The sequence below is a fragment of the Elgaria multicarinata genome, chromosome 9, assembly GCF_023053635.1.
Source record: "Elgaria multicarinata webbii isolate HBS135686 ecotype San Diego chromosome 9, rElgMul1.1.pri, whole genome shotgun sequence".
In the NCBI taxonomy this organism is placed as follows: Eukaryota; Metazoa; Chordata; class Lepidosauria; order Squamata; family Anguidae; genus Elgaria; species Elgaria multicarinata.
In genome coordinates, this window is record NC_086179.1 from 78869664 (window position 1) to 78896048 (window position 26385).

Consider the following 26385-nt stretch of genomic DNA (forward strand, 5'->3'; position numbering starts at 1 on the left):
TCCTGGAGTAGATGGACCTGGCTGCAGTTCTTCATGTCTTAGGAATGTCTAGATTAGACTACTGTAATAGCGTTCTAGGATGGGTTGCCTTTGAACAGTCATAGAATCATAGAATAGTAGAGTTGGAAGGGGCCTATAAGGCCATCGAGTCCAACCCCCTGCTCAGTGCAGAAATCCACTCTAAAGCATACCTGACAGATGCTTGTCCAGCTGCCTCTTGAATGCCTCTAGTGTGGGAGAGCCCACAACCTCCCTAGGTAGCTGGTTCCATTGCCGTACTGCTCTAACAGTCAGGAAGTTTTTCCTGATGTCCAGCCAGAATCTGGTTTCCTGTAACTTGAGCCCATTATTCCGTGTCCTGCACTCTGGGAGGATCGAGAAGAGATCCTGGCCCTCCTCTGTGTGACAACCTTTCAAGTATTTGAAGAGTGCTATCATGCCTCCCCAGTTATACCTATCAGTGTTCAGAAACATTTTCAAAATACCGCTGCTACCCTGATGGAGCATGTAACTCCATTACTGCTCCATCTGCAGTGGCTGCCGATTTGTTTCTGGGCCCAGTTGGAAGTGCTGGTTCTCAGCTTCAAAATCAGAGTTTGTAAACCCCAGGCATACAGGCCATATTTCTGCTTCCTTGCGTGTGTAAGACAGAGTTTCCCCCTCAAATCGATTTTGATCTCCTGCCCACCCCCAACCCACCCCATCATAAAGTTGAAAATGGGGGGGGGGGTGCAAATCCTTTTAAACACTTATGTCATTTCACTTTGATTTTACTGTCTCCAGGAACTTGCAGTGCTTTGCCATCTTCATCATCCTAGTTTAGTATTTTTGCTGGCTGCAGCAGTGCGTCCCCGGATGCTTGTCATGGAATTGGCCTCGAAGGGGTCTCTAGATCGATTATTGCAACAAGACAATGCAAGTCTAACTAGAACACTCCAGCACAGGATAGCTCTGCATGTAGCTGATGGCTTAAGGTAAAACTATCAAAAATGCCTCTTTCAGCACAACAATTAACCCCACAATCCTACACATGTTTCAACAGAAAAATGGACTTTTTTACTGTCTAAACTTGCATAGAATTATGCCCTAAAAAGCCTTTTCATTTCGAGGCATATGATTTAAAATGTTTCCATCTATTTCTATTAAATCATTTCCCCTATTTAATTATGGATTTCTTGGCTTGAATTTCACTCCATTTCTTGCTCATTAGTATTCATGGGCTATAATCCTCTGAAATCTTACCTAAAAGTAAGCCCCATTAAAAAAAATGCTTTCTGAGTACACATGTGTAGGATTCTGCAAGTTTTTAAGTTACATAAAGTGCTTTTTAGTAGAGTAATTTTGAATAGAGTCTTATTTCATATAAGCTAATTTTATTGTACGCTATGACCGTTAAGCTAAAATACCAGAGTATTCATATATTTAATATACTGCCCATAGCTTATGTCACAATAAATGTGTTTAATCCTTAGAGAGCGTCATCAAATGAGCGTTTTATCGCATCCTCCTGCTCCTTCTAGCCTGTTTTCCATCACAAAATGGCCCCCTTTTAATCCCCTCCCGTCTGATGACACTTAAAGTCACACAGGACACTCTGACATGAATCCGTCAACATTGATGGCTGTATGCTATACAGGCATGCTTATTAGGGGTTATTGTCCAAAATATTACTGTAATTTTTTTTAAAAAAAATGCTGGTGCACTTTTTATATGGGGTACAGAATGGGAACAAAGAAAGACTTCAGATAATGTGTGGTTGGGATAGCTAAGGTTAGTAACCCTCCCGTGCTGTGAGTTCAGCGCTTATCGCTAAACCTGAAGTGTGAAAAGCATCCTGAATAAATGTTGGTAGGACATTAGGTAATATCCAGCTGTGACATTCTGCTAGCACAAATGGTGTTGTGCCAGCGGAAGCTAGGTTCCAAACTCCAACTAAAGTTATGTTTGCACAAGCCCAGTTGTGCATACAGTTGCATATTATGCTTGCACAACCAATTTCACATTATGCTTTGCAATAACGATTATGCAGCTGGTTGTGCGCAAGTGAAATGCACAAGCATGTGTGCAACAGAAAAAAAATAGATGAAGCTCCGCTAACGCTATGTGAGTTTGTGGAATCGCACTGTTCGAAACTGCCCAATATTGCCCCAAAGACTCTTGTGCTGCTGTTGGTCACAAACCCACAATGACCCCCCACCCCCCTCTGCAGCAGAGGGGAAAGGGGTTCAGCATAGATTGAAACTGTAATTAGTCTGAAGTGTTGTGACCTGGGTGCACATCTGACCCATTTCGAAGCTGCATTATGGGGAGTCCTCAAACCTTTACTTATATTGGGGCTGCTGTAATACACACATCTCACTTTTTAATATTTCCATTTAATATTTCCTAATAGGTATCTGCATTCGGCAATGATCATCTATCGTGATTTAAAGCCCCACAATGTGCTGCTCTTTACGCTGTATCCCAATTCAGCAGTCATTGCTAAAATTGCTGATTATGGTATTGCCCAGTATTGTTGCAGAATGGGAATAAAAACATCAGAAGGGACACCAGGTATGAGAGATGTAACAGTCTTTAATCAAATCTGGGTACCTCAAGTCACTCTGTGGTACCAAGGTTAAGCAGCTGCTGTGCATGAGAAATGTTATTTCCCAACCTGACTCTTTCCTTTTCGAAGGGGAAAACATTTTTAAGTAAGTGATTCGTCTTCTCACTCTGACACACCTGGATAACACCTGCTTTCTGGAAGTCTGCCAGGGTCCCAGAGGGTGGTGATGGTCATTGTTCATCTTCACAATTGTTCTTTTGCATGAATGTGCATGCTTCCATCTTGTCCTTTCTCTTGTTTAACACACACACACACACACACACAAATTGCTGAGCAGGATTCAATAGAAAATTGTGAGAGATTCTGTAACACATTTTCTTTTACTAAGCTGGGTTAATCAGGCACCTTCCAATCACAATGCTTTCCAGTCCTAGCAAGTGTTTTGTGTGTTGTCTTGACTGAATTTGATTTTAGTGTTGCCGTTAGGATGGGCCAGCCTAGGCCACCCTTCCCATCCAGTGTGGCCATTGGTCATGCTGATTGTGATGATGGGAGTTGTAGTCCAACAAATCTGGAGGGCACCAGGTTGGAGAGGCTGGCCTAGAAGTTCTATCATGACCCAACAGTTCCCGCTGCCCAGTTTTGGGCTTGGGCTTGGGCTTGGGCTTGGGCTTGGGCTTGTGGACTCCATACCTACCCTAACCCACATATTAGCACCTGGAGTGAAAAATAGAGACCCTGTGCAAAAAAGGTCCTTCAGGGACTCTTCCATTTCCCTGTGTATGTTACGTCTTTGGTCGATGGGCTGTGTGTGTATGTGTGCTTATACTTATTAACTGGTCCATCATCTTCATTTCATAATTGCCTTCTAGAAATCTGTGTCTCTTCGAGGCCATAAATATTATTATTTTTGTTGAATTCCTATGGCACTTAACATTATTTAAGATTCTGAAATTAAAACAAGTACAGCAACTGCCTGGCAAGAAGCATAACAATTAAAGACTTGTGCTGTGTTTTTGTGTGTGGTTTTCTTTTAGGATTTAGAGCACCAGAAGTTGCAAGAGGAAATGTTATTTATAACCAACAAGCTGACGTTTATTCATTTGGCTTGCTCCTGTATGACATTTTAACAGCTGGTGGGAGAATATTAGAAGGCATGAAATTTCCCAATGAATTTGATGAATTAGCTATCCATGGAAAATTGCCAGGTAAATTTCACTTTCCTAGTGTGTAATGCTTGGATCCAGAGGTTGTTACATGCACAGTGTGATTCTACTTTTGAAATATTTCCCTTATAGTACATAGTCCTGCAGACAGAAAAGGCAAAATATTGTAATGGAATAAAGGTTTCAAATGGTCAGAAAACTATCTTGAGGCATTGCCAATTTAGTAAATGCAATCCTAAGAAAATTAAGTGTGTATTGTTCTATCAATACCAGTGAGCCTTGAGTGCTCTTGGGTTCTGGATTGTGCCTATTAGGCATTTTAGAGATTAAAAGCTCCATGATGTAAAGAAGCAGGTCAAGTCTTTTAAAATGCCCTAAAGGGCTATTGATCCCTCACTCATGCTAATGCTTCTTCCTTAAATTCAATGAACATTAGTTTCAAGTGTGGAATGGAGAATAATTGCAGCCACATTGTTCTTGTACTTCTGTAGTTTATGCATCTGAAACTAATTGGCAAATGCCCACCGTGGCAGTATAGTGAAAACACAACAAGGGAAGATAAACAACATTTTAGCTGTTCATAGGCCAGTAGTATAATATCCTTACAGTATCAGTACAAGAACTTAGGGCAGTATCCAACAGGTGCATTCCACAAATTTGAAATCGCACTATTGGAGCTCTGTGAAATCTTTCAGTTATGCAAGTGAACATAAGAAGAGCCAAGGGTCCATCTAATCCAGCATTCCGTTCACACAGTGGGCAACCAGCCTTTGATCAGGAACCTACAAGCAGGACACAAGTGCAATAGCACCCTCCCACCCATGTTCCCCAGCAACTGGTGTACATAGGCTTACTGCCTCTGCTCTGGACTAGTAGCCACTGATAGTTTTCTTCTTCTAATTTATCTAACCCCTTTTTAAAGCCATCCAAATTGGTGGCCATGACTACATGAGAGCGAATTCCATAGTTTAACTATGCACTATGTGAAGAAGTACTTCCCTTTATCTGTCTTGAATCGCCCACTATTCAGCTTCATGGGATTACCTCGGGTTCTTGTCTCCCTGTCGACATTCTCCACACCATGCATAATTTTGTACACCTCTATCATGTCTGCCGTCAGCCTCCTTTTTCCCACAGCTGTTGTAACCCTCCTTCGTAGGGGAGATGCTCCAGCCCCTTGATCATTTCAGTTGCCCTTTTCTGCAAGTGCTGGTGCACTGCACTAGCAGAGCACGCATTAGTGGACCACATGGCCCACTCGTGAAAGAGGTTGCACAATTGAAACTTTATAGGGTTTTGTTAATATGTAAAATATTTTATTAAATTTTCATGTGAGTAATGCAAATCCATACAAACAACATCAAAGAAACACGTGGGACATCTTACAGTTTGACAAAGGCAGCACAGATCTTTAATGATTGAATTACATTCCACGCTCATTTTTCAAAAGGAGCCTATCAGTATAATTCAGTGTGAAGTTGGTGGTATTCTTTTGACATCCTCATTTCTGATGTAATCCATAAAGCCATACCAGATACTGGTAAACGAATCTGATCCCTGTTACCCAAATATTTTAACCTTGTGGATGAGATTTTCAGTTCAAGTGGAACTTTAGTTGGATTTTTGCCTTGGGCCTAGTTCAGGGCCTAGTTTCCACTAGTGTACCATCATTTGCACTAGTGGAATGACAGAGCTGGATACTGCCTTTAATTTCTACAGTGAACGTATATCAGTTGCCCAAGATAACTGTTTGGATCCTGTGGTGGTGTTCCTACAGTGGAAGGGCATTGGTGGCGGAACAGATTGCAGTTCCTCACACATATCCTAAATCTGCTCCGGAGGGTTGGGAGAACCTCCAGAGCAGATTTGGGGCACATGTGGTGGGATGTGCACAGGAGGAGAGGGGGAGTCCCATTGTGCAAGGGCTTGATCCAGCCTTATATAGCCATCAGTGACCCCGTTCAGACAACACACTAAACCATGCTGCTTAACCATTTTGTGGTTAAGCAGCGTTGTTTAGCATGTTGTCTGAACCAAGCCACTGTGGAAGAGGTCTGCGGGGATGGGGGTGGGGGGAAATGGGACAGTAAAATTGTGTTTGTTTGTTAGCTATTATTTAAATTTCTATGTCTTGCCTTTCCTCACTAAGCGCCAAAGGCTGCTAAGATAATAAAATGTTATCAAATTACAATGTAACAAAACCCACATAAAACTACCACCAACAGCAGGAAAAAGTGATCAGTCTGAGTGATCAGAGGCCTATCTAAACAAGGTCTTCATCTGCTGGCCGAAGGCCTGCAGGGGTAGGGTCTGGGCCTCCCTAGAGAGGGAGCGGCAGAGCTTGCATACAGGCAGTGAGAAAGCCCCTTCTCACATTATGATGTTGGCACGTTATGGAGAAGATTATATTCTGAAGATTTTAACACTTGGGCAAGTTCATATTGGGGAAGACAAGTATTGGGCAAAAGGCGGGATATAATGATGATGATGATGATGATGATGGCCATCAGGTAATCTAGTCCTAAGTCATTTAGGGCTTTAAATATCATAACCAGCACTTTGAAATGGACCAGAAATGGAATGGAAGCCAGTAAAGTTACTGTAACAGGGGAGTCACTTGCTCCCAGGGCTGGCCCTCCCATGAAGCGAAGTGAATCCCTCGCCTCAGGTGGCAGATGAGAGGGCTGTTGCCCTGTGCTCCGCTCACCTGCTTATTGCTGCTGTCTGATGCAGGCCACCTTGCACCTGAAGAGAATGCTGGGTGCATTCTGGAAGCTGTGGTGTTCCCATCACAGCTGGGCTTCTCTAAATTGGGTTGAAGCATGTTGCCCTTCAATCTGTAGAGAAAGAGAAGGGCAGCAATTCTTTATCCTTTTAGTTTGACAAACTCACAATTGTTAATTATTTGATTATTATTGCATTTTTACTGCCAAGGAGGGGAAGAGATGCTTGTGTGATTTTCTGTCTCACCTGCCAAAACAAGTTGGCCAGCCTTGGGTACTATGCATCTTGAATGGGTGGATGGGGGGCACCATTAGCTGTTCCGTCTCAGGCAGCAAAATACTTCGGCCGGCGCTGTGTGCTCCCAATAACTGTCTCCAGTAAATACTTGGGCCGCCGCATTCAGGAACGTCTGGAGTTTTCAAACTCTTTTCAGAGGCAGCTGCACGTTGAGACCATTATAGTAATCCAGATCAAAATGCAATTAAAACATGAGCCACTGTGGTCAGTTCCAAATGATTGGAAGCTGAGGGGTATATCATCTGAGGAGCTTTGATCACATTCTCTTGCTTGGTTTCTCCATGACTTCCCCAAAGTTGTATTAGTTCTGATCTCATAAGGAAATTAAGGTTGTGAGTTTACCATCTAAGTTAGCAGAGCAAACAGAGTGCATCCTTAGTTTTGTTGATATGCTTGTTCACTGGTTCCATTTTTCTTTGTTTGATGTCCCTCTTGTATAAGATGGTACGTGGGACACCATGAATATTTCGAAGAACAGAACGCAGTGGCTCTGGTATGCATGCAGGGGCTCCATCATGTACACACAGCTTGTGTGAGGTGTGAGCTGACCTCAAGGAAAGGTCAAGGAAATCTCTATGTAAGCAACTGTTGTTTGCAATGAAAAGAACAAGGCTACAGATCCTGTTAAAAATTGTGATAAAATCCACTGATTGGAGTTCATGCCACTTTGAGTTGCTGCCAATATGTAAAGAACTGTAGTTCGGTTTAATTCTCAGTGTCTGCAATGCTGAAGCTAAGTAAGAGCACAAGCTTATATCTGGGAATATAGTAGATCACTTTGCAGGGCACTAAAATGAACCCCAATGATAAAAGGCAAGTTCTCACCCTGTGCATTGACACTTCGTTTTCTCAGTATGCAATAGTTACTTCTTGAACACCATGCACTGTCATTTCCCTTTATTAGGCTACTTTTTTCTTGAGAGTTACAAGTGACATGCAGTTTAAGGTATCGTTGGTATCTCCAGCTTCCCTTTGTGAAAGTTGTGTGATTCTATTGTGGTCCATAAACAGGTGGATCTCTGTGCCTCACAGGTTTTAACCTTACATGAACATTCTTCTAAACTCCTCTGATTGAAGAAATCCTTGCAAGAAGTGCCTACTACACTTAACACTGCTCTGTGTAGTTCTCTTTCTCAGACTGAACCTCAGAACCTTCCATTCTAGATCCTGTCAAAGAATATAATTGCACCCCCTGGCCAGAAGTTGAAGATTTAATTAAGAAATGTTTGAAAGAAAATCCCCAGGAAAGACCTACATCTGGTCAGGTAGGTCAGACTGGCATTTTCTCTGTGGCATGTATTTATAAACTTCCATCTGTCTCTGTTACAAGGATGCCACTAATGTTACAAAGGTGATCTGATCTGTTTCATAGGTAAATTGACGAACTAACAATGTAAATCTATTCACGTCTACTCATTAAATGCAGTGGGACTAGATAGGTTCTGTGCACTCATTCACATCTACTCGCTTACTTCAGTGGGACTTACCCACAGTGTGTATAAGATTGCGACCTTAATTAATCAGAGAGGGCACTTTGGATTCAACCTTTGGAAGTAAGCCCCAGTGAGTAGGAATTACTTCTAAGTAAATTTATGCAAGATCATAATGTAATTATGTACCAGAAGGGCTTCTGTATGCATAACTATGCATGATTAGCCCTTTATCTTCTGATAATTAGCAGCTGTGTGATACATAATTAAACTGTGCTGGCTAGTGCCATGTGCATGAATTTGTAATATGTAGTTATCAGTCCAGTATTAGGAGAGTTCTCATGTAACGCTAAACCATGAGCCGCAGTGAGTCTAGGCCTTGTGTACTCCCCCTGGTCACCGAGAGGAGACTGGAAGCTACCACTTCTGTTTTAGGTTAGGTACAGCTTAGCATGGTGCATGAACCCAACAAACCCAACAAATCTTAACTATGATTGTCCATGGTTTGAAGTTAGCTTGTTTTGACAAACAGTAGTCAAGATTGACCACACTTTGTCAGATTTGAACATCACAACAAGCCATGGATAATCCAAAACCAATCTAAACTGCTCACAACTTTGCTTGAGGCTTGCTGCAGCTAAAATATAGTTTAGCATTACATACAAATCAGCTCATTATATGGTACAATCTTAGCATATTGCTGATTTAAAATTTTATTGCTTGGCCCAGAGAAATATATTTTCCATTTGCCCTTCCACTTATTAAATAACCTTATAGTAATACTTAGCATCATTTAATGATTTAAAATATTGAAATGGCTTGCATACATTATCTCAGTAATCCTTACACGAACCTTTGAAGGCTAGTCAATATTATTTACCTCCTTATTGCAGGTGTGGGGGAGCTATGACTGAGAGATAAATTGCCTGCACCAGGGCCACATTGTGAATTTTTGTCAGAGGAGAGTTTTGAACCTGTCAGTATGTTATACTAGCTCTCAGTTAGTTAGTTAGTTAGTTGGCCACTATATTTTCATCGTTCCTGTCCATGACAACTCAGGCTGACTTACAAGTGTAGAAAAACATCAAAAAGAATTACCACAATTTGCAAAAAATTATATATCTGAGAAAAAGTCTAAATGTAATACTCCATAAGAGGTATTTATGATTCAGGTATTTAATGCATATTTCTTTATTTTATTTATTAAAACATTTATATCTCGCCCTATATCACAAGGATTTCAAGGCGGCGTACAGTATTATTATTATTATTATTTATTTATATAGCACCATCAATGTACATACAGATAAAATAGAATAATATACAATTCTAAAACAAATTAAACCATTAATATGTTAAAAACAATATGACATTTTAAAACAGTAAAAGCCAATTAAAACAATACAGTGTGCAGGCTGGTGGATTTAGCCATCAAAGGCTTTGTTAAAAAGCCATGTCTTAACCTGGCTCTGAAATAAAGCCAATGCCAGCACCAGTCAGGCCTTCATGGGGAAGGCATTCCACAGCCGGCGCGCCACAACAGAGAAAGCCCTCTCCCATGTCCCACCATAGCATATACCTCACGTTGGTGGGGCACAGAGAAGGGCTCCTCCCACAGATCTCAGGTCTCGGGCAGGCCAATACCTAATAAATCCTTGTCAATAAATACCTTCCTAAACAGAGCAGTGCTATGTGACATTGGCAGTGTATTTCAGTACATGGCTTACAGTTAGGAACATTATGTGTAAAGGAATCCTGCCAGAGCCTTCACCCACTGTTGTTACTAATATGGTGTTTCTGCAGGTTTATGAGATTTTGAACTCTGCAGAACTTGTCTGCTTGATGAGATACATTTCAGTGCCCTGTGCTTCTACATCGGAATGCATGGTTGCTACGAATCAGAGTTCTAAGAAGACAGGAGTCTGGCTAGGTAGCGGGAACACAGAAGGAGCACAACTCTCATTTATTGATTTAAATACAGATGGACGCACCTGTCAGGTAGGTGTCAACGTTGCATGTTCTTCTCATGCTTCTGTATTGGATACAGTATGTAATCAATTGAAGACTTGGTTACGTTATGTTAAAAGCCCCCATCGGTGCAGGGGGGTTGTTTAAGCATGCTTTCCAGAGCCTCTGGGACGTGCGCATTTCCCCTGCTGCATTAATGATGGCTGCCATTAACGCAGCAGGGGAAAGGGCCGAAACCAGGCGGGCAGCTGCCGAGTGCTCAAGAGCCCTGTGAGTGCTCGACAAGGGCTTGCGTGGCCTGGTTCATGGGGACAAGCCATGCGAGTGGAGGGTGCAAGCACTCGCGGGGCAGACCTTGCCCCATCCGTAACCCCCTACATGGTATAAACCTGGGCATTTTAGAATAAATCTTTTGCAATGAACCATAAAGAAGCTCATGGAAGCTAGACATTAGTTCTTGGATGGAATTGTTTGATTTCAAACATTATATAATGCCAGAGAGAGAGATACTACTTTGAACATTTTCCATTTTAATCTCTCCCACCACCCCACCTGCAAAAACCCAGAGTAGAATTCAGGCAGGAGGAGATGTGATTTGATTCAAGTGTTGATTCAAGTAGTTGGGTTTTCAGACTTCTCTTGTTTCCTGTTCCATTATGTTAGGCATGGAACCTTTCTAAAGTCCTACCTTTTTAAATATCTTTATACAATAAAAAGTCATAGGAGCAAACACAAATGCATGTAGTGAACCCTGAGTCATGTCCCCTCCCCCCCCCCCACTATCTCTCTCTGGCCTCGTTCAGAAGTCACCTTAAACCACGGCTTTAACCACGGTGGTTAAGTCAGAAAGCTGGGCTGTGTTCAGAAGACACATTAAACCATGGCTTTAACTAAGCCTTGAGTTAACTAAGCCAAGGCAGCCTTTTTACTGCCTTGAGAGAGTGACCCTGTTCAAACGGCACACTAAGCCATGGTGATTAAGCATTTTGAGCTAAACATTATGGCTTAGCGTGTCATGTGAACCATAGCATGTTATTTGAATCATTCCTAACCATGGTGGCTACATAACTGTGGTTTAAACATGCTCACTAACCATTTGCTGCAAACAGCTTAGTAGCCTAACCATGGCTTAGTGTGGAGGGATGGCAGGAGGAAGGAGGTTGCTTAACCTTGTTCTTCCATGTATTGTTCCTTCTACAACAGTGTAATGAGGACAATGAGAGAATGAAAAATGCAACCTAGGATATGTCTTTGGGGACAGAAATAACCTCGACACATGTTGTGTAGCCACATGGTTGTGTATCTTCTAGAAGCTTCACTTGGAGAGGGGTCAGTGAAGAAAAAAACCAATAAAGGCCTAGAAGGATTAATGCGTCTGTTTTGTATGGAATCGAGGGCAATTACTTGCTCTTCTTCCCTCCCTGCTCCCACCACAGGACATTGAAGACACTAGAATATTGTGTTTGGCCTTGGTGACTCTTCCTGTTGAGAAGGAAAACTGGGTTGCAGCAGGAACACAGTCCGGTTCCCTGTGGGCCTTTCATACGCAAGATGAGAAGCGCAGGCACCAGCTTCAGAAGATGACAGATTCTGTCACGTGTCTTTACTGCAACTTTTTTCCAAAGCAAAAGTATGGATGAGTCTAATGATAGATTAAACATCATAAAAAAATTTTTTTTTTCGTTATGGCAGTCTTTCAGAAAAATACAGTAAATTATCATCCCAGGAAGAATTTTGCATACCCGTGCATCCATCCCCTGCATGTTACAGGGTAGTTTGAGTAGTGGGTGTTGCCAGAATTGCTACTCCCTTTGGGCATATGTCTAATTGCAAGCCTGCTTTTAGTATAACCTACAAAATGGGAAGTTGAATACACTTGATTTGTGCATCCAATTACGTAATTTTGCACTTGCATATTATTGCAGGTCACTAAAAGTGATGGAAGTGGGATGTTGTTCTAGTATGCAGTAAACAAAAATATATACTGCATTTAGTGTGATAAACCTATTTTAAGGATACACTTATACAATTCCCTTTTTCATTTCAGCAAGCAGAAGAATTGTTTTTTAGTGGGTACAGCTGATGGACAACTAGCAATTTTTGAAGACAGAGCAATAAAGGTACATATGCAGTACTATCTTCCAAGAATTATATAACAATTAAATATATAGATTATGTTTTAATACACTACCAATAGATATTTGTCTTTAGAACTTCCCTTCCCGTGCCTGCAAGTTGACATGGGCCCTGTTCAGACAACACGTTTATTGCAACAGGGTTAGTGGCCTAACCATGGCTTAGCTTGTTGTCTGATCAGGACCATTATGCTTTACCTCTAGGCCCCAGCACACACACGTACACATAATGCCAATTTTCTAGTAGCTCATCCATAAAGCTCACAATACTCCATAAATGTCTACTTTTGAATACATCCGACTGCCTTGTTTGTCTTGTAGAACTACTTGTTGGGTCTATAAATCGTTGATCAAAAAATCCGTTGGCATTAAAAAAGATGGAAACATTGGCCTGGATCGAAGGAACCATGTGACTAGTTCTGCAAGCTCAAGGGATATGTTCCTTCAAAAGCATCCCCTTTGAAAGAGTGACACTCCATAAGTACTTCGTTATTTGCCATGTGTATCTGCTGTTCAAAATAAATAACATCAAAAAATTTCACTTGGGCCATTTTAAATCATGGGCACTGCTAAGAGCTGAAAATATTCTGGCTATTGCCTCATCATCATGCAGGGAAGCAATGCCTGTATTTCCAACTTGAGCTAAATGCAGAGCAGTTGTACTGTGCACGTGCCAAAGGATTTAGATACTCTCTATCGCAGACTATTTTAGAAACAGGTCAAGATGTATAGGAGCAAGGGAGACGGTCTAAATCGAGATATGTAGGCGAATTCATGCAGATAAGAAATTCTAAGATATGAGAAGGAGTGCCACAAATTTGTTCTTCAGTGGACCTCCTTGTCTTGGCCCTGCACTGGAAGTGACTTACGAATAGTCGCAAGGCCTCTTCACATTACAATATGAGACCAACCCAAGATATTTTGCTGCCTACATTGAAGAACAAAATGGCGTACCCTCCAATTCCATGTACAAAAATTGACTGGACTGGCAGTTGATTGTTTCTCCAACACTGGCAATCGGACAACATCCTCCCGAACACCTGAAGGCAGGAGGATAGCTTAAGAGGCACAGGGCAGGCCCTTTGGCATGTAGCTCTGTCCTCTAAAACCTTTTTGCCACCTCCCAGCAACTGCTGCCTGAAGCCATTGTCTCACTCTGCTTCATGGTAGGGCAGGCCCTACTACAGCATGTCTGCATGGTGGACACTTGAAAAGTTCTCAGCCCAGAGTCAGCTGGCAATGTGCACCTGCCTCTTTGGATTCAGTGCACCTTGGAAAATTCTATAAAAGATGAATTTTCCAATTGCCAGTGTGGTGCTAAAAGTCATCTCCTGCACATGGTGATCGGTGTGCATAACTTTCGTTTCCATGGGCCAAGAGCCACCATTGGGAAGCATCTCAAGTAATCATGTCTGGATGGTTGTGTGAATTGGGCCTCAGTATTTGCTTTGGTGCAGCATCCTTTTTCAATGTGCCTTTTTCTAATGTGCCTTTTAAAGCATAGCGTGCTTTCCCCCTCCCCCAACACACACACTTCTTTTAGCTTTCAATATATATTACAACTCCAGGCAAATAAATAAAATAAACTGTATGAATAGTTCAAATGTTATAATTTATACAAGAAATATATTAAATTCAGTTTTAATGCAAAATATTATATTAAACTTGTTGAAAGCATATAAGAATAGTTGTAAATCATACACAATAAATATCCTTCTTTCCCTATTCATGTTAGGCTCTTTAGCATTTGCTTTTCCTCAGTGTATCTCAATTTGCATAAATCAATGAATGCATGTTGATTGATATTTAAGTGATTTAGGATGCAGTCTTATGCATGCTTAGACAAAAACTCCAAGCATGCCTAGCTGAGGCATGCTGGGAGTTATAGAGGATTTTTCTGTATAATTCTGGGAGTAAGTCCCATTGTTCTCAGTGGGATTTACTTCTAAGAGGACATACATTACACACTGATCTTCTAAACTCTGCGTAGCATATGAATGGTGTCCCAATAAAATGTAAAATAGATATTTGCAATGTCATTCAAAACAGTAAGCTGATTAGGTTTTTCTACAGTAGCAATATACCATTTTTTCATAAACTACTGATATTGAGTTGATGTCTATCAATTTTTCCACTGTTGTGTTATCTATCTTTTCAGTGCAAAGGTGCTGCACCTTTGAGGGTTTTACTACTTGGAAACATCAGCACTCCACTTATGTGTTTAACTGAATCTAATTATTCATCTGAAAAAAATACCATCTGGGGAGGCTGTGGGACAAAGATTGTATCACTGTCCAGCGATTTGACTGTCCAAAAACCCATTGAGACAAAGACAAGCCAATTGTAAGTTTGTTTTTTAATGATAACAGTGTGGTTTGGTTTCTCCTGGTTGATTTCTCCAAACTATGTCCATTATTTGTAAGTATCTTGCTTTGCTTTTCAATTATTGCTCTTCTTTACAATTATTTGTGAACCGCCGAGAGAGCTTTGGCTATTGGACAGAATAGAAATGTAATAAATAAATAAATTATCTGATCTGCATATTTTTGGCAGGCTGAAGGGTTCCACCAACAACAGCAACAATCTTAGGAAACCTTATTTGGCGTCATCAATTGGAAAATATAAATGTGATAAGGTTAACTTAATTATTTGTTGTTTTCAAACAAATGTTGTGTAACTTGCATTCATTTGATTGAGCTCCATGAAGTGCAGGTACTTTTTATGTTTGCATAAATCCTGCATGATTTTCTTCAGTGTATTTATTTCCATTTATTCACATTTTCCAATCTAAGTGGGGGGTTTTAAAAAAAATTGCTTTGGAATACATTTTTGCCACCAGTGCAACTTCTACTGAGTTCCCTGGGAGCTGTGTATATCCAGAAACTGATCTAAAATGCATGGATATCCTGGAGATACTCTAGGTAGGACCAATTGTCAATCAGTTAAACCCTTGTTGGGCATAATACATGTAGCTATTTGCATAACTCTATAGTAAGATTCCTGGTGGCACAGGAACCACTGTCCAAAAAAGACTGTACGCAAACACAATTTATTACAGTAGATATACCATATAGATGACTTGCCTTAAATATGTCTTTTTAAAATATAACATGTTTACATCAGTGGTGGGTAAGTTGTAGCCCTCCAGATGCTTTGCCTTTGAAAATGATCCAGAAAGTTCAGCTGGTCCAAAATAGGGCAGCGGGGCTATTAACAAGGACTAGCCAACATGGTCATACTATGCCAGTATTCTTTCATCTGCACTAGCTGCCAGTCCATTTCTTCGCCTGATTCAAAGTGCTGGTATTAACATTCAAAGTTACCTTCCATACACACCTGCCTGGACTCTAAGATCAGCTTCAATAGTCCTCTAGGATTCCCTGCCAAAGGAAGTGAGGTGGGTGGCTACTAAGAAGAGGGCCTTTTCTGCAGTGGCACCCCAGTTGTGGAATAAGCTTTCCACAGAGGTCTGCCTGGCGCCTACATTGTTCTCGCTTTGGTGCCAGGTGAAGCCCTTTTTATTCTCCCAGACATTTTAATTTTTCAGTTTGCTTTTATCTGGGACTGTATTTTAAATTGCTTTCTTCTAGCTTCTGTTTGGTTATATTTTATCTTTATATTGTAGTTTTAAACTTTTAAACTTGTATATTGTATTTTATTGTCTGTATTTTATTGTTTCGTATTTTATGGTTTTAATTGTTGTGAGCTGCCCAAACAGCTTTGGCTATTGGGTGCTATAAAAATGTAATAAATAAATACAACTCCCATCAGCCTTAGCCAGCATAGCCAATGGTAAGGGATGATGAGAGTTATAGGCCAAAATATCTGGAGAGCCACAAATTGCGCATTTGTGGCCTGCCTTGAAATTCAGGCTTTCAAACAGGAAATACCTACATTTCACCAAATCTCTGTATGGATTCTGAAAGAAACATCCTTTGTTTTCTTGATTGGTCAAGTTGATTGAATAATTAGGATCCACATCTTTATTGCAATAGTTAACATCACCAGAGAGGCTCAGAATTAAAACAGTTTTCCTCAAGATAAGCTGAATCCCATGGTGACGCAAAACATGTGGCTGAAGTGTGTGTGGGGGGGAATCCAGACCCTCAGGAGCGACCATTGCAGTGGCAAAGGCGCATATGTGGAAGCTCTGAATGTGCCACTTTGGATCTCAGGCCTTGGGTCGGTGGGGGAATGTCCATTGAGCGTTTTCAGACGTGTTCATTTGCTCACTAATTTACCATTTATGCGATGGTGAGACATGCACTATCTGAGTCATAATGAGTCATTCTGATTGTCTTTTTTGCCCCTCAGATTATGCCACAAGGCTTACAGCGATGCCAATATTATTTCAATAGCAGTAGACAAATCCATCTACTTGGCAAAGAAGAATAGCTATTTTGTCGAAGTTTGGGATAAAAAGACAGAGAAACTTTGTGAACTAATCGACTGTGTGCATTTTCTAAAGTAAGTGTTAGATGTTTTCCATAGAACTGTTACAGAGGAGACAAGGATGTCTTGGGTGGCCAGGCTGATTTTTAAAACTAAAATTCTGGTTTCAAAACAGCAAAACAATCCTTTTCCTATCAGGTTTGCGATTTCCAGCCAAACAACCCAAGAAACTACAGTAAAAGAACATGAATTTTTCTCTTTGTTATACAGCTCTTAAATCCTTGGTCTTCTCTTTCCTGGCTGTTTGACTGGTCCATTTATTATTATTATTATTATTTTTATTTATTTATTTATTTATTTATTTATTTATTTATTTATATAGCACCATCAATGTACATGGTGCTGTACAGATAACACAGTAAATAGCAAGACCCTGCCGCATAGGCTTACAATCTAATAAGTTGTAGTAAACAATAAAGAGGGAAAGGAGAATGCAAACAGGCACAGGGAAGTGTAAACAGGCACCGGGTAGGGTGAAGCTAACAGTATAGAGTCAGAACAATCTCAATATTTGAAGGCTATAGGGAAAAGAAAAGTTTTTAGCTGAGTTTTAAAAGCAGTGATTGAGTTTGTAGTTCTCAAGTGTTCTGGAAGAGCGTTCCAGGCGTAAGGGGCAGCAGAAGAAAAAGGACGAAGCCGAGTAAGGGAAGTGGAGGTCCTTGGGCAGGCGAGAAGCATAGCATATACAGTCAACCTCACCTAATTCACTTACAAGTTACTTTTCTGATTTAAAAAAAGTGATTTATAAAGTGACTTAAAAAGAATTAATGGTATAGCTGAAACTACTTAAAACAGCCATATGAAATACTTCATTTAAAAAATAAGACTTGTTGGTTCTTTGGAATTCTACGTATCTGGTGTGTCAGCTACCTAAAAGCCCATACACATAAGGCCTGTTCAGATGACACACTAAGCTATGGTTAAGCTGCTAACCCTTTTGCAGCAAATGGTTAGTGAGTGTGTTTAAACCATGGTTATGTAGCCACCATGGTTAGGAATGGTTCACACTACATGCTAAGTCATCGTTCACACTACATGCTAAGCCATAATGTTTAGCTCAACATGTTTAACCACCATGGCTTAGTGTGTCATCTGAACAGGATCATTGTAGCTTTCGAAGATTTTGGATGAAGTGGGATGTAACAGAAAGAGACACAAAGCACATATCTTTCCTCACATGTTTAAAGCATAACTCTGTGAAGACCAGAGATGAGGACATAGGCCTACACAGATCCTGCCTCTGACCTCATCTGTAGACTTCATAGAAGTCCAGCATTAGCAGAAGTCACCAGTATATGTGTGAACTGCACAGATTAGTTACATTTTTGGACGCAAATCAGTTCCCATTCCAAAATATTATAAAGGCATGCATTTAAAAAATAGCAGAGGAAAAACTTTATAATGAAATTGATGTTTTGCTATTCAGAGATATTCCACATATACTTATCCTTACCGGATAATAAAGATGGGTTGGGGTAGGGGAGGAATAAAGCATGTTACAGGAGCATAATTTATAAGCAACAATCTGTGCACACTCTGTAAACCAGTCTTCCCCAACTTTGTGCCCCCCAGATATGTTGGAGTGCAACTTCCATAATTCTCAGCCAGCATGGCCACTATGAGATTTGCAGTCCAGCACATCTGGAGGATGCCAAGTTGGGGAAGGAAGGCTGCTATAAATTGTGCAATGCTCAAGTATATTCGAAGCCATGCCCTTCGACCTGGAAACCCTCTCTTCTAATCCCAGATGTGTGAGGGCAATTTGTGCTTGCCCACTACTGAGGTAAAGGGTTGTATCTATTATCAGTCTAACTTTAGCCCCATTCATTTCAATAGGACTAATATTGGATACAACCGAATGTCAAAGAAATTATCTCCTTTTTTAGTTACATCCATATGTTCTTTGCTGGAAATAAACGTTATGAGGAATATGGGGCGGCTGCTGAAACCGGCAGGCCTGGGTCACGTGCCTTGTAACGTATAATAATAGAAACATGTGATATCACTTCCTGTGTGGAACCATGCCACCATTTGACATCCTTGGCTGTCATAGGGTGTCAGGAGGAGGGTCACAAAATGATGACATTTGCATTACTTCACTTTGCAAGGTAAGGAGGGAGAATTTGGCACCGGCTTGCCATTTGGCGTAACTGCCCCACATTCTTTATTGGTTCCATTTACGCTGTTGGAAACAGGTTCCACAAAATAAGCTTTAGTAGTAATGGAGTCTGCTGGATGTTTGCTTGTAATATTCTAAGTAATCGTGGGGAAAGAAGTGGATGAAGCCAGTGCAGTTCAAAGCATTTCTATCCTTCAGTTAAGAATGGCCTTTTTACATACTTCCAAGAACTTGTATCGAAACCAGCAGAAAAGACACAGTCCTGTGCAATTTTTAATATAAATGCCATCCTATTTTTTTCAGAGAGGAGGTGCCAAAACTGAATAAAGAACCCAAACAAAAACTCGCTTATCTTGGGAGAGTGAAGAGCCTCTGCCTGCAGAAGAACACGGCCCTCTGGATAGGCACAGGGGGAGGGCACGTCTTATTGCTTGACCTCTCCACCCGTCGGCCCATAAGAATCATAAGCGACTTCTGTGCTTCTGTTAGACTCATGATGACAGCCCAACTAGGTAAGTGAAGCATTCACAGCAGATTTTCATGGTTCCAGGAACGATATGTTTTAATTTTAGACCGTGTGTGTGTCTATGTACATTTGCCTTTTTCTCCCTCCCCACCCTCTTCCGAAGTGGTTGTTGCAACTTAGGAGTAGGAGTTTTCCATGGTGGTGGTGGGGATCCTCACTTGGATTTCCCCTGTTCACTCCCCCCCTTTTTTTTATTCTGAATAATAACGAAACAGAACAAAAAAGAGTCGTGAGGGGGGGAAAGAAAGGAAAAAAACCAGAAAAAACTACATTATATACATAAGAATATCGTTATTTTTTTCATAAAGTATATGATTCATAAAAAAGAAAAAGGGAGAGACTTATACATAGGTTTCAAGAAAAGCAGACCAAATATCCATATATTTATGCGCTTGCAAGTTGCACCTATATAACACCCGTTTAAATATTGATAGTGTTAGTCCATTGCATTATTGGAGGTGTGCATTTATCCTTCCAACATGATAATAGAAGTCTTTTGGCTGTCATAAGGGCTCTGAAGATCCATTTGCGCTGACCATATGTTAACTTCCAAGACGCTGGTGTCAACGAGGGTACTGTGGGTTCCTTTGTCGTGGAATGGGAGGCCAGCAAAGCCTTTATCCGGGGTCAAATCATTGCCTATGCTGCATATAAAAAAAGACTTAGAACAGTACACAGGTGCTTTTAGATAAGAAGTTGAAATCTCTTATAACCCAGTTTGCCAGTTCCCCATCACCACAGCTGTATCAGGAGTTACAAAAATATGGCCGCAATCGCTTTGAAGTAAATGCTGTTGAAACCAGTAGGGCTCACAGGTAAATGTATTTATTTTAAAAGTTTTATCAAGCATTCTTCCACATATGTGCACACAGTGATGTACAGAGCAACAGCAGGACAGCAACAGCAGACTGAGGTAATAATGTCTGCAGCTGCAATGCTTTTTCCACTTACCTGGAGGCAAGCCTCATTGAACTCAGCGGGTCTTGCTTCTGACTAGACATTGCGCTGTAAAGGACTGGTGGATCCAGAGTTGCTTCCAATTACATAAAGAGACTTTCTTGCTGGGCCCCCAAAGCAGGTGAAAAGAAGGGAGAAACAAATTCTCAGGATGCTGAACTTTTTATTTGTCGGTTGAAAAGCCCGACGCGTTTCGGCCTGTGTCTTTTCAAGGCCTTCAGAGGGCTGTAAACATTTGAAATACTTACTGTAAAAATTGGTAGGGACAACATGTAGTAAAAAAACCCTCCCTCCCCCTGGTGCAGGCATAGGTTGGATCCAAGCCAGTGTTTTGTTAATACTTATACACCTTTTTTTCCTTTCTGGTAAAAGGCAGCCTCAAAAATGTTGTGTTGGTACTGGGCTACTGCCATAAAGGTGACAATGAAGATAATAAATATGCTAAAGGTAAGAATTAATTGCTTCCATTGTGTAATAAAATGTTTCACTCTCACATTTCAGTTTTAAAGGTATTTGTGAAGGTTTTATGAGATTATCCAATATTAACATTTTCACTGCTGTTTTGTTCTGTCTTCTGTTTCTGTAGGCTCTTGTAAAATTCATTTTGCACAATGTCAATAATACACAATAGGAGGCTATCTTACAGTTACTCCCAATTCATTGAATCAAAACCTTTGTAAAGAGCATTTCCATGTATCCAGATTCTTAATATGCTGTATAACATGCTAATTAACTGACAGCAAAATCCTATGCATGCGTACCCAGAAGTAAATCCCATTTGGTTCCATGGGACTGATTTCGAGGTAAATGTGTGCAGGACTGTGGCCTTCAACTTTACTTGTAGATGAAAATATCCCCCCACCAAGATTACCTTTTATCATCTTCACCAGTGGAGGACTAAGATGTAATGGGAAACTATGGCAACTGAAAACCTCGGACTGTTCTTCGTTTTGTGGAGATGGTTGTGGGGAAGGAGATGCAAAGATCCCACTTTCATTTCTAAAGTAACCACAGTTCCCTTTAATGTCCAAACTCAAGGAACTGTGCTTTTTAAAATAATAATAATAATATGAAACCACAGTATGATCTTGGCTTGTTCTCTCTAACCATAGTTTAAACAAACTGCAGTGCCCTGGGTTCAGATGTCATAGGAAATTATCAGTAAAACATGTGAAAGTGACTCAGGTAAGAAATATACTCAGCCATCCCTACTCTCAGGCCTCAGGCAAGGTTCTTCCCCAGTCAACCTGCATCCAAACCCATGTTGTGTATCCTGTTCGTTTCTTTAAAGCATTAATACTCCATTCTTCAACCAAAAGGGCTTTCAGAGCAGCCTAGGGAGAATCAAGAAAACCAAGAAAAGGAGGATGGAAAAGGAAAAAAATGAACTCCAGCACTAGTTCTGAAAGTTAAAAAATTGCTCTTACTTGTTGGAATGGAAACTGTTCAGGGAGAGGAGAAGCCAGCTGGTCTCTCAGCAGAGCCCATGAATTGGCCCTGCTTCCCATCTCTTCCTCTGCTGTAGCCTGTTAGAAGAGCTGCTGCCAGGGGACCACTTACCTGTGTCCTCCCCTGAAAAGACTCGTTCTGCCACGTTACAATCTGGGGACTTTTCTAATGTGAGGCCACCATAACAGTCACTATATAAGACATCACAGCTCTCTGGAATTAAGAATACTTCTTATTTATTTATTTTTGCATTTATATCCCATCAGTCTTCCTCCAAGGAACCCAAGGCGGCATACATAATCCTCCTCTCCATGTTATCCTCACAACAACAACCCTGTGAGGTGGGTTGGGCTGAGAGTTTGTGACTGGCCCAAAGTCACCCAGTGGGTTTCCATGGCCGAGTGGGGACTAGAACCCGGATCTCCCGACTCCCAGTCTGACACTTTAGCCACTACACCACACTGGCTCTTGCATGTGGGCCTTACATATGCTAGGCTTGATTTTAAAAAAAACCAAGCTGGATCTGTTGCCATCATGCCTATTTTGCCCCCTTCATTACATCTCTCTCACTCAGTCCTTTAAACAATGATCTCTTATTAGATACCTGTTTTATAGTTCTTGAGGTCTTGTTTTAAAGAATAATTCACACGAAAAATGCTGTGGATATTATTTGTGTGTGTTTTATTTGCAGGAATACAATCGTGTGTGTCTGTATGGGACATTAATCTGCCACATGAAGTGCAAAACCTAAGAAAACACATTGAGATACGACGGGAGTTAGCAGAAAAAATGAAGAATTTTTCTTTGGATTAATCGGCCATGTGGCAAAGCGTCCTTTCAACAACCTGGATATTTATTTCAAAGGACTTGAACGGGGATTCTGTTCTAGCTCAATTGAAATGTGCCACAGAAATGCTTGTCAGAATATACCACCATTTGTTTGGCTTAAAATATGAAGAATATTAGTGGCAGAACAGTGTTATAATTTTCCCGGGCCACAAATGATCAGAAAACAAATATTGTAATATTGAGCTTGAGCCCCGGCCAGCTGGTTTCTGATGTCATGTATAGCACTCCAGGTTTAGAGTAATTTCACTGTATCCTATTTTTATACTGTATTTATGTATGTATATAGAATTCCTTTATATTTTGTATGCACTGTAACTTTTTTGAAGTTTTGTTGCGATATTAATGAAGATGTATTTTAGACCTGATGAGCTATTTAAATACAGGAAGTCAAACAGGCCATGTCTTCTATTTTTGTGTGTGTGTAAAAACAACAAACATATATGTGCAGTATTATTCATTTGCATATAGGAACACAACATTCTGGTTCCTGGTCTGTTGTAAATAGAAAAGTTAATGCCAATATGCTTAAGGTACCCACAGTATAATCCTCCAACAGAATTTTGCTAGTTGCTTTTCCTAAACGTATACTGTTTTAAGCACTTTAGATTTTTGTGAAGGCAAACATGACTCGGTCCTCAGTGACCTTATTCTCTGACACATACCACTAGCACATCTCTCTTGGGATGCTCTTTTCCCCTTTTCACATTTTCCACTGCCAAATTTTTATTTAAGTGTTCACAGAACCAGAGAGATGTTCTCATGTATGTCACATATGTTCATACCATATTCCTTTCCCCTGTAACAGCCTAGAATTACAAGGAGAATCAACCACTTTGATTTCAGTGCTGTAGCCTGAAGGGCAAGGTGTTCCCATAGGAGGACTTGCAAACTGAAACAACCCTTCTCTCTAAAGAAAATAATGGTTTACCGTGGAGATGCTAAAGAAGAACTGCTCTATGCTTTTATCTATCTGTAATGCAATAGCTGTATAATATTGAAGCTCTGCTTTAACACATTCTTGCCATGTTATAAATGTTCTATTTATATGGGAATTTATAATTTAAAAACTGTACATGTCCATTATATAAGAAAAATAAACATTTTGTATCTTTTGCACCAGGCTGTTCATTCTATAAATCATTTGGGATGTAGCCTTTGCACTTAACAAGTGTTTGTTTTATCATATTATGCTTGAGTATTCTAAACTGAATGGAACATGCTGTTCAAATGACAATATTCCCAGTAATTCTCAGATTACTGTGATTATGTTTACTTATGTAGTACTTTGAATACTCATTAAACTTGTATTAATGATATCTTTGGAATCTATAAGCCCATCACCATTTTCATAGAAGAAAGTAGAGTATTTGATGCAGATTCTAGAAGATGGGAAAATGTAACAAGGATATTAACGTAGTCTAATCTGAATGGACACTGCTTATTCTATCTTTTTCCTTAAATTTTATTAGTTTTCCAAATACAAAGACAAACAGGAAACAAAAAAACTTGGTTTCATCAAATTTCCCCTTTACATGCAAAAATATGGGTGAGATCCATCAGCTACTTGGAGGTGTGTGTGTTTTTTTGGTAGTTTTTCATAAGAGCAAATGATATTGTTACGTGATGTGCTCTCATTAGACCCGTGTATAAACTTGCACATGTTCTAATGAGACTTACACCCACTTATAAGGAATCTTTTGACATTGGCAATAGAGCGTCTGTGGCTAAGTAAGGCGATTCTTACTCAAGAAACTTACAGCACTGAAGGGGATAACGCCACAATGGCACATTTATTGAGGTTGAAACAAATACAAAAGCACAAGCTAGTTTTGGGGAAATTAGCTGAGCAAGTAGAGGCTTAGAAGCAGTTTCAAGACTGAAAAATAGACTTTTTGAGACTTAAGAGCATACACACAGAGACAGCAGGGGAAAGAGTAGAGGGAATCTTTAAAGGCAATATACCTTTCCTTGGGCTGCAGCCCTTTCCTGTAGAGCAGAACTGGGGAGCGTTGCAACTCTTGGTCTTAGGTGAAGAGGAAAAGAATACAGCGAGGCAAAGCACTCACCCATGGCAGCTTGCTCTTGCAAGCTGGAATGTGTAGTATGCTCTGTGTTTCTGGTTCAAAAGAGAGAGAGAGAGAGCTAGCCTGCCTCTTCCCCCAAACTTGAGGGTTTTTGTATGATTTTATCTAAAGATCTACTTGCTATGGGGAAAAGAGGGTGATTTGGGATGATGGCTGTACTTGATGCAGCCTGGAGTTCAGCAACAGGGCTGCATTAGCATGTGTATGACCAGGTATGACTCTTGCCATCCAGCATTCATATTCTGCTTAGTTTTACCCCTACCTTTGTCTCAGGAATGCATTTGAAGAAGTCTATCAGGAAATGGTTACTTGACCAAGGCCTTTTGTGAATGCTCTCAGTCTGTAGGTGGGGTTTGGGGTCGTTTCAAAATGGAGTCAGTACTGCTCACAGAAGCTACCTTGTAACAATATTTAAAATCTTTTCCATGATCTGAGGAAAGATGCTTCTATTTTTGAGATGCAAGCTTTGGACTAGAAATTCTACTGGAAACAAATAAGGGTTTGCTTTAGCAAGAACAACATTGCATACCCTTATATCTTTATCAAAAGACTACTTAAAGAGGTCATAAACCTTTAGACAGTTATATTATTCCTCAGTGGTAGTTACATGTACCTGCTACATAATTTAATTGATGGTAGGACCCTTCTCATCATGGGATTCAGTTAGATTATACATTTGATCCATTTGAGGGGGATTTTGGATGATAAAGAGATTTAAACCATAAATTGAATAGACTCATTGGCCTGGTTCAGACAACACGTTAAACCATGCTGCTTAACCACAAAATGGTTACCATTTCGTGGTTAAGCAGCATGGTTTAGCGTGTTGTCTGAATCAGGCCTTTGTAGTTAAGTATCTCTGAGCAATCTGCTTTGACCTTGCCAAGGGTGTTTTCTGCTTGTACTTTCCTCTGGACATGTTTGAAGTGGTGACTTGCATGGCACAGTTGAACATTCCTAAAATCTTTGACTGTTCCTCTAGTAGGGCAAGCTGTCAATAAAAAGGCACCACCCGTTCCCAAATGTGCAAAAGAGTGAAAGGGAACCATATGGAAAAGCTTTGACCTTTAGTGCAATGAGAACTCTGTGGACAGAACCACCTAGCCAGGATGTCCCTTCCTCCATCACCTTGCCTTGTCTTCTTGCCAAATCCTGCGCTGTTTATTTCAATCTTCTTTAACTTCTTCAGCACCTTATTTTCATCTCTGACACCATGGCTCCTAAACCTCTCTCTTGCCTAGGCTCCTTCCACAACATCTGTCCTATGGCCCATTCCCACAGTCCCTGATCTATGTATGGTGTGTCATGGAACAGGACTGTGAAATATTAGAAGATGCCTCTTTCATATCTTTACATGATTCAAAGCTGTACAAAATGGTAGTTGCTTGTGCGTCATGAAATATCAATTATCGAAAGAGGAGGCCTGCAACTGTTCATATAGATGCTTATAAGGAACATCAGAATATACAAGGTTATTTTTTAGCACCAGAAAACCAAATTCTCCCATTTATGTTATTATTATTGCTACTTCCATCTGTCCAATTTACCATGCCACCCCAAAGCCACCAATTTCATACCCTCTGCTTAATATGCATTGCACTGTTAGTGTACTTGATGTTTATTGTAATATTTGCAATGTTCGTAATATTTATTACAAGGATATGTGCTGGTTTATACAAAC

General features: G+C 40.4%; 1 protein-coding gene across 1 annotated transcript in view; it reads left to right on the forward strand.

Annotated features, from left to right (window-relative positions):
- Positions 1 to 23732, forward strand: part of LRRK2 (leucine rich repeat kinase 2) — a 98827-nt gene extending 75095 nt beyond the window's left edge. Inside the window, exons 40-51 of the mRNA XM_063134126.1 lie at positions 784 to 974; positions 2393 to 2553; positions 3586 to 3756; positions 7900 to 8000; positions 9969 to 10163; positions 11570 to 11763; positions 12181 to 12253; positions 14427 to 14611; positions 16583 to 16735; positions 19143 to 19351; positions 20695 to 20769; positions 22463 to 23732. Coding sequence (XP_062990196.1) covers positions 784 to 974; positions 2393 to 2553; positions 3586 to 3756; positions 7900 to 8000; positions 9969 to 10163; positions 11570 to 11763; positions 12181 to 12253; positions 14427 to 14611; positions 16583 to 16735; positions 19143 to 19351; positions 20695 to 20769; positions 22463 to 22584 — 1830 coding nt within the window. The 3' untranslated portion in view covers positions 22585 to 23732. The remainder of the gene's footprint in view (positions 1 to 783; positions 975 to 2392; positions 2554 to 3585; positions 3757 to 7899; positions 8001 to 9968; positions 10164 to 11569; positions 11764 to 12180; positions 12254 to 14426; positions 14612 to 16582; positions 16736 to 19142; positions 19352 to 20694; positions 20770 to 22462) is intronic.
- Positions 23733 to 26385: the final 2653 nt, after the last annotated feature.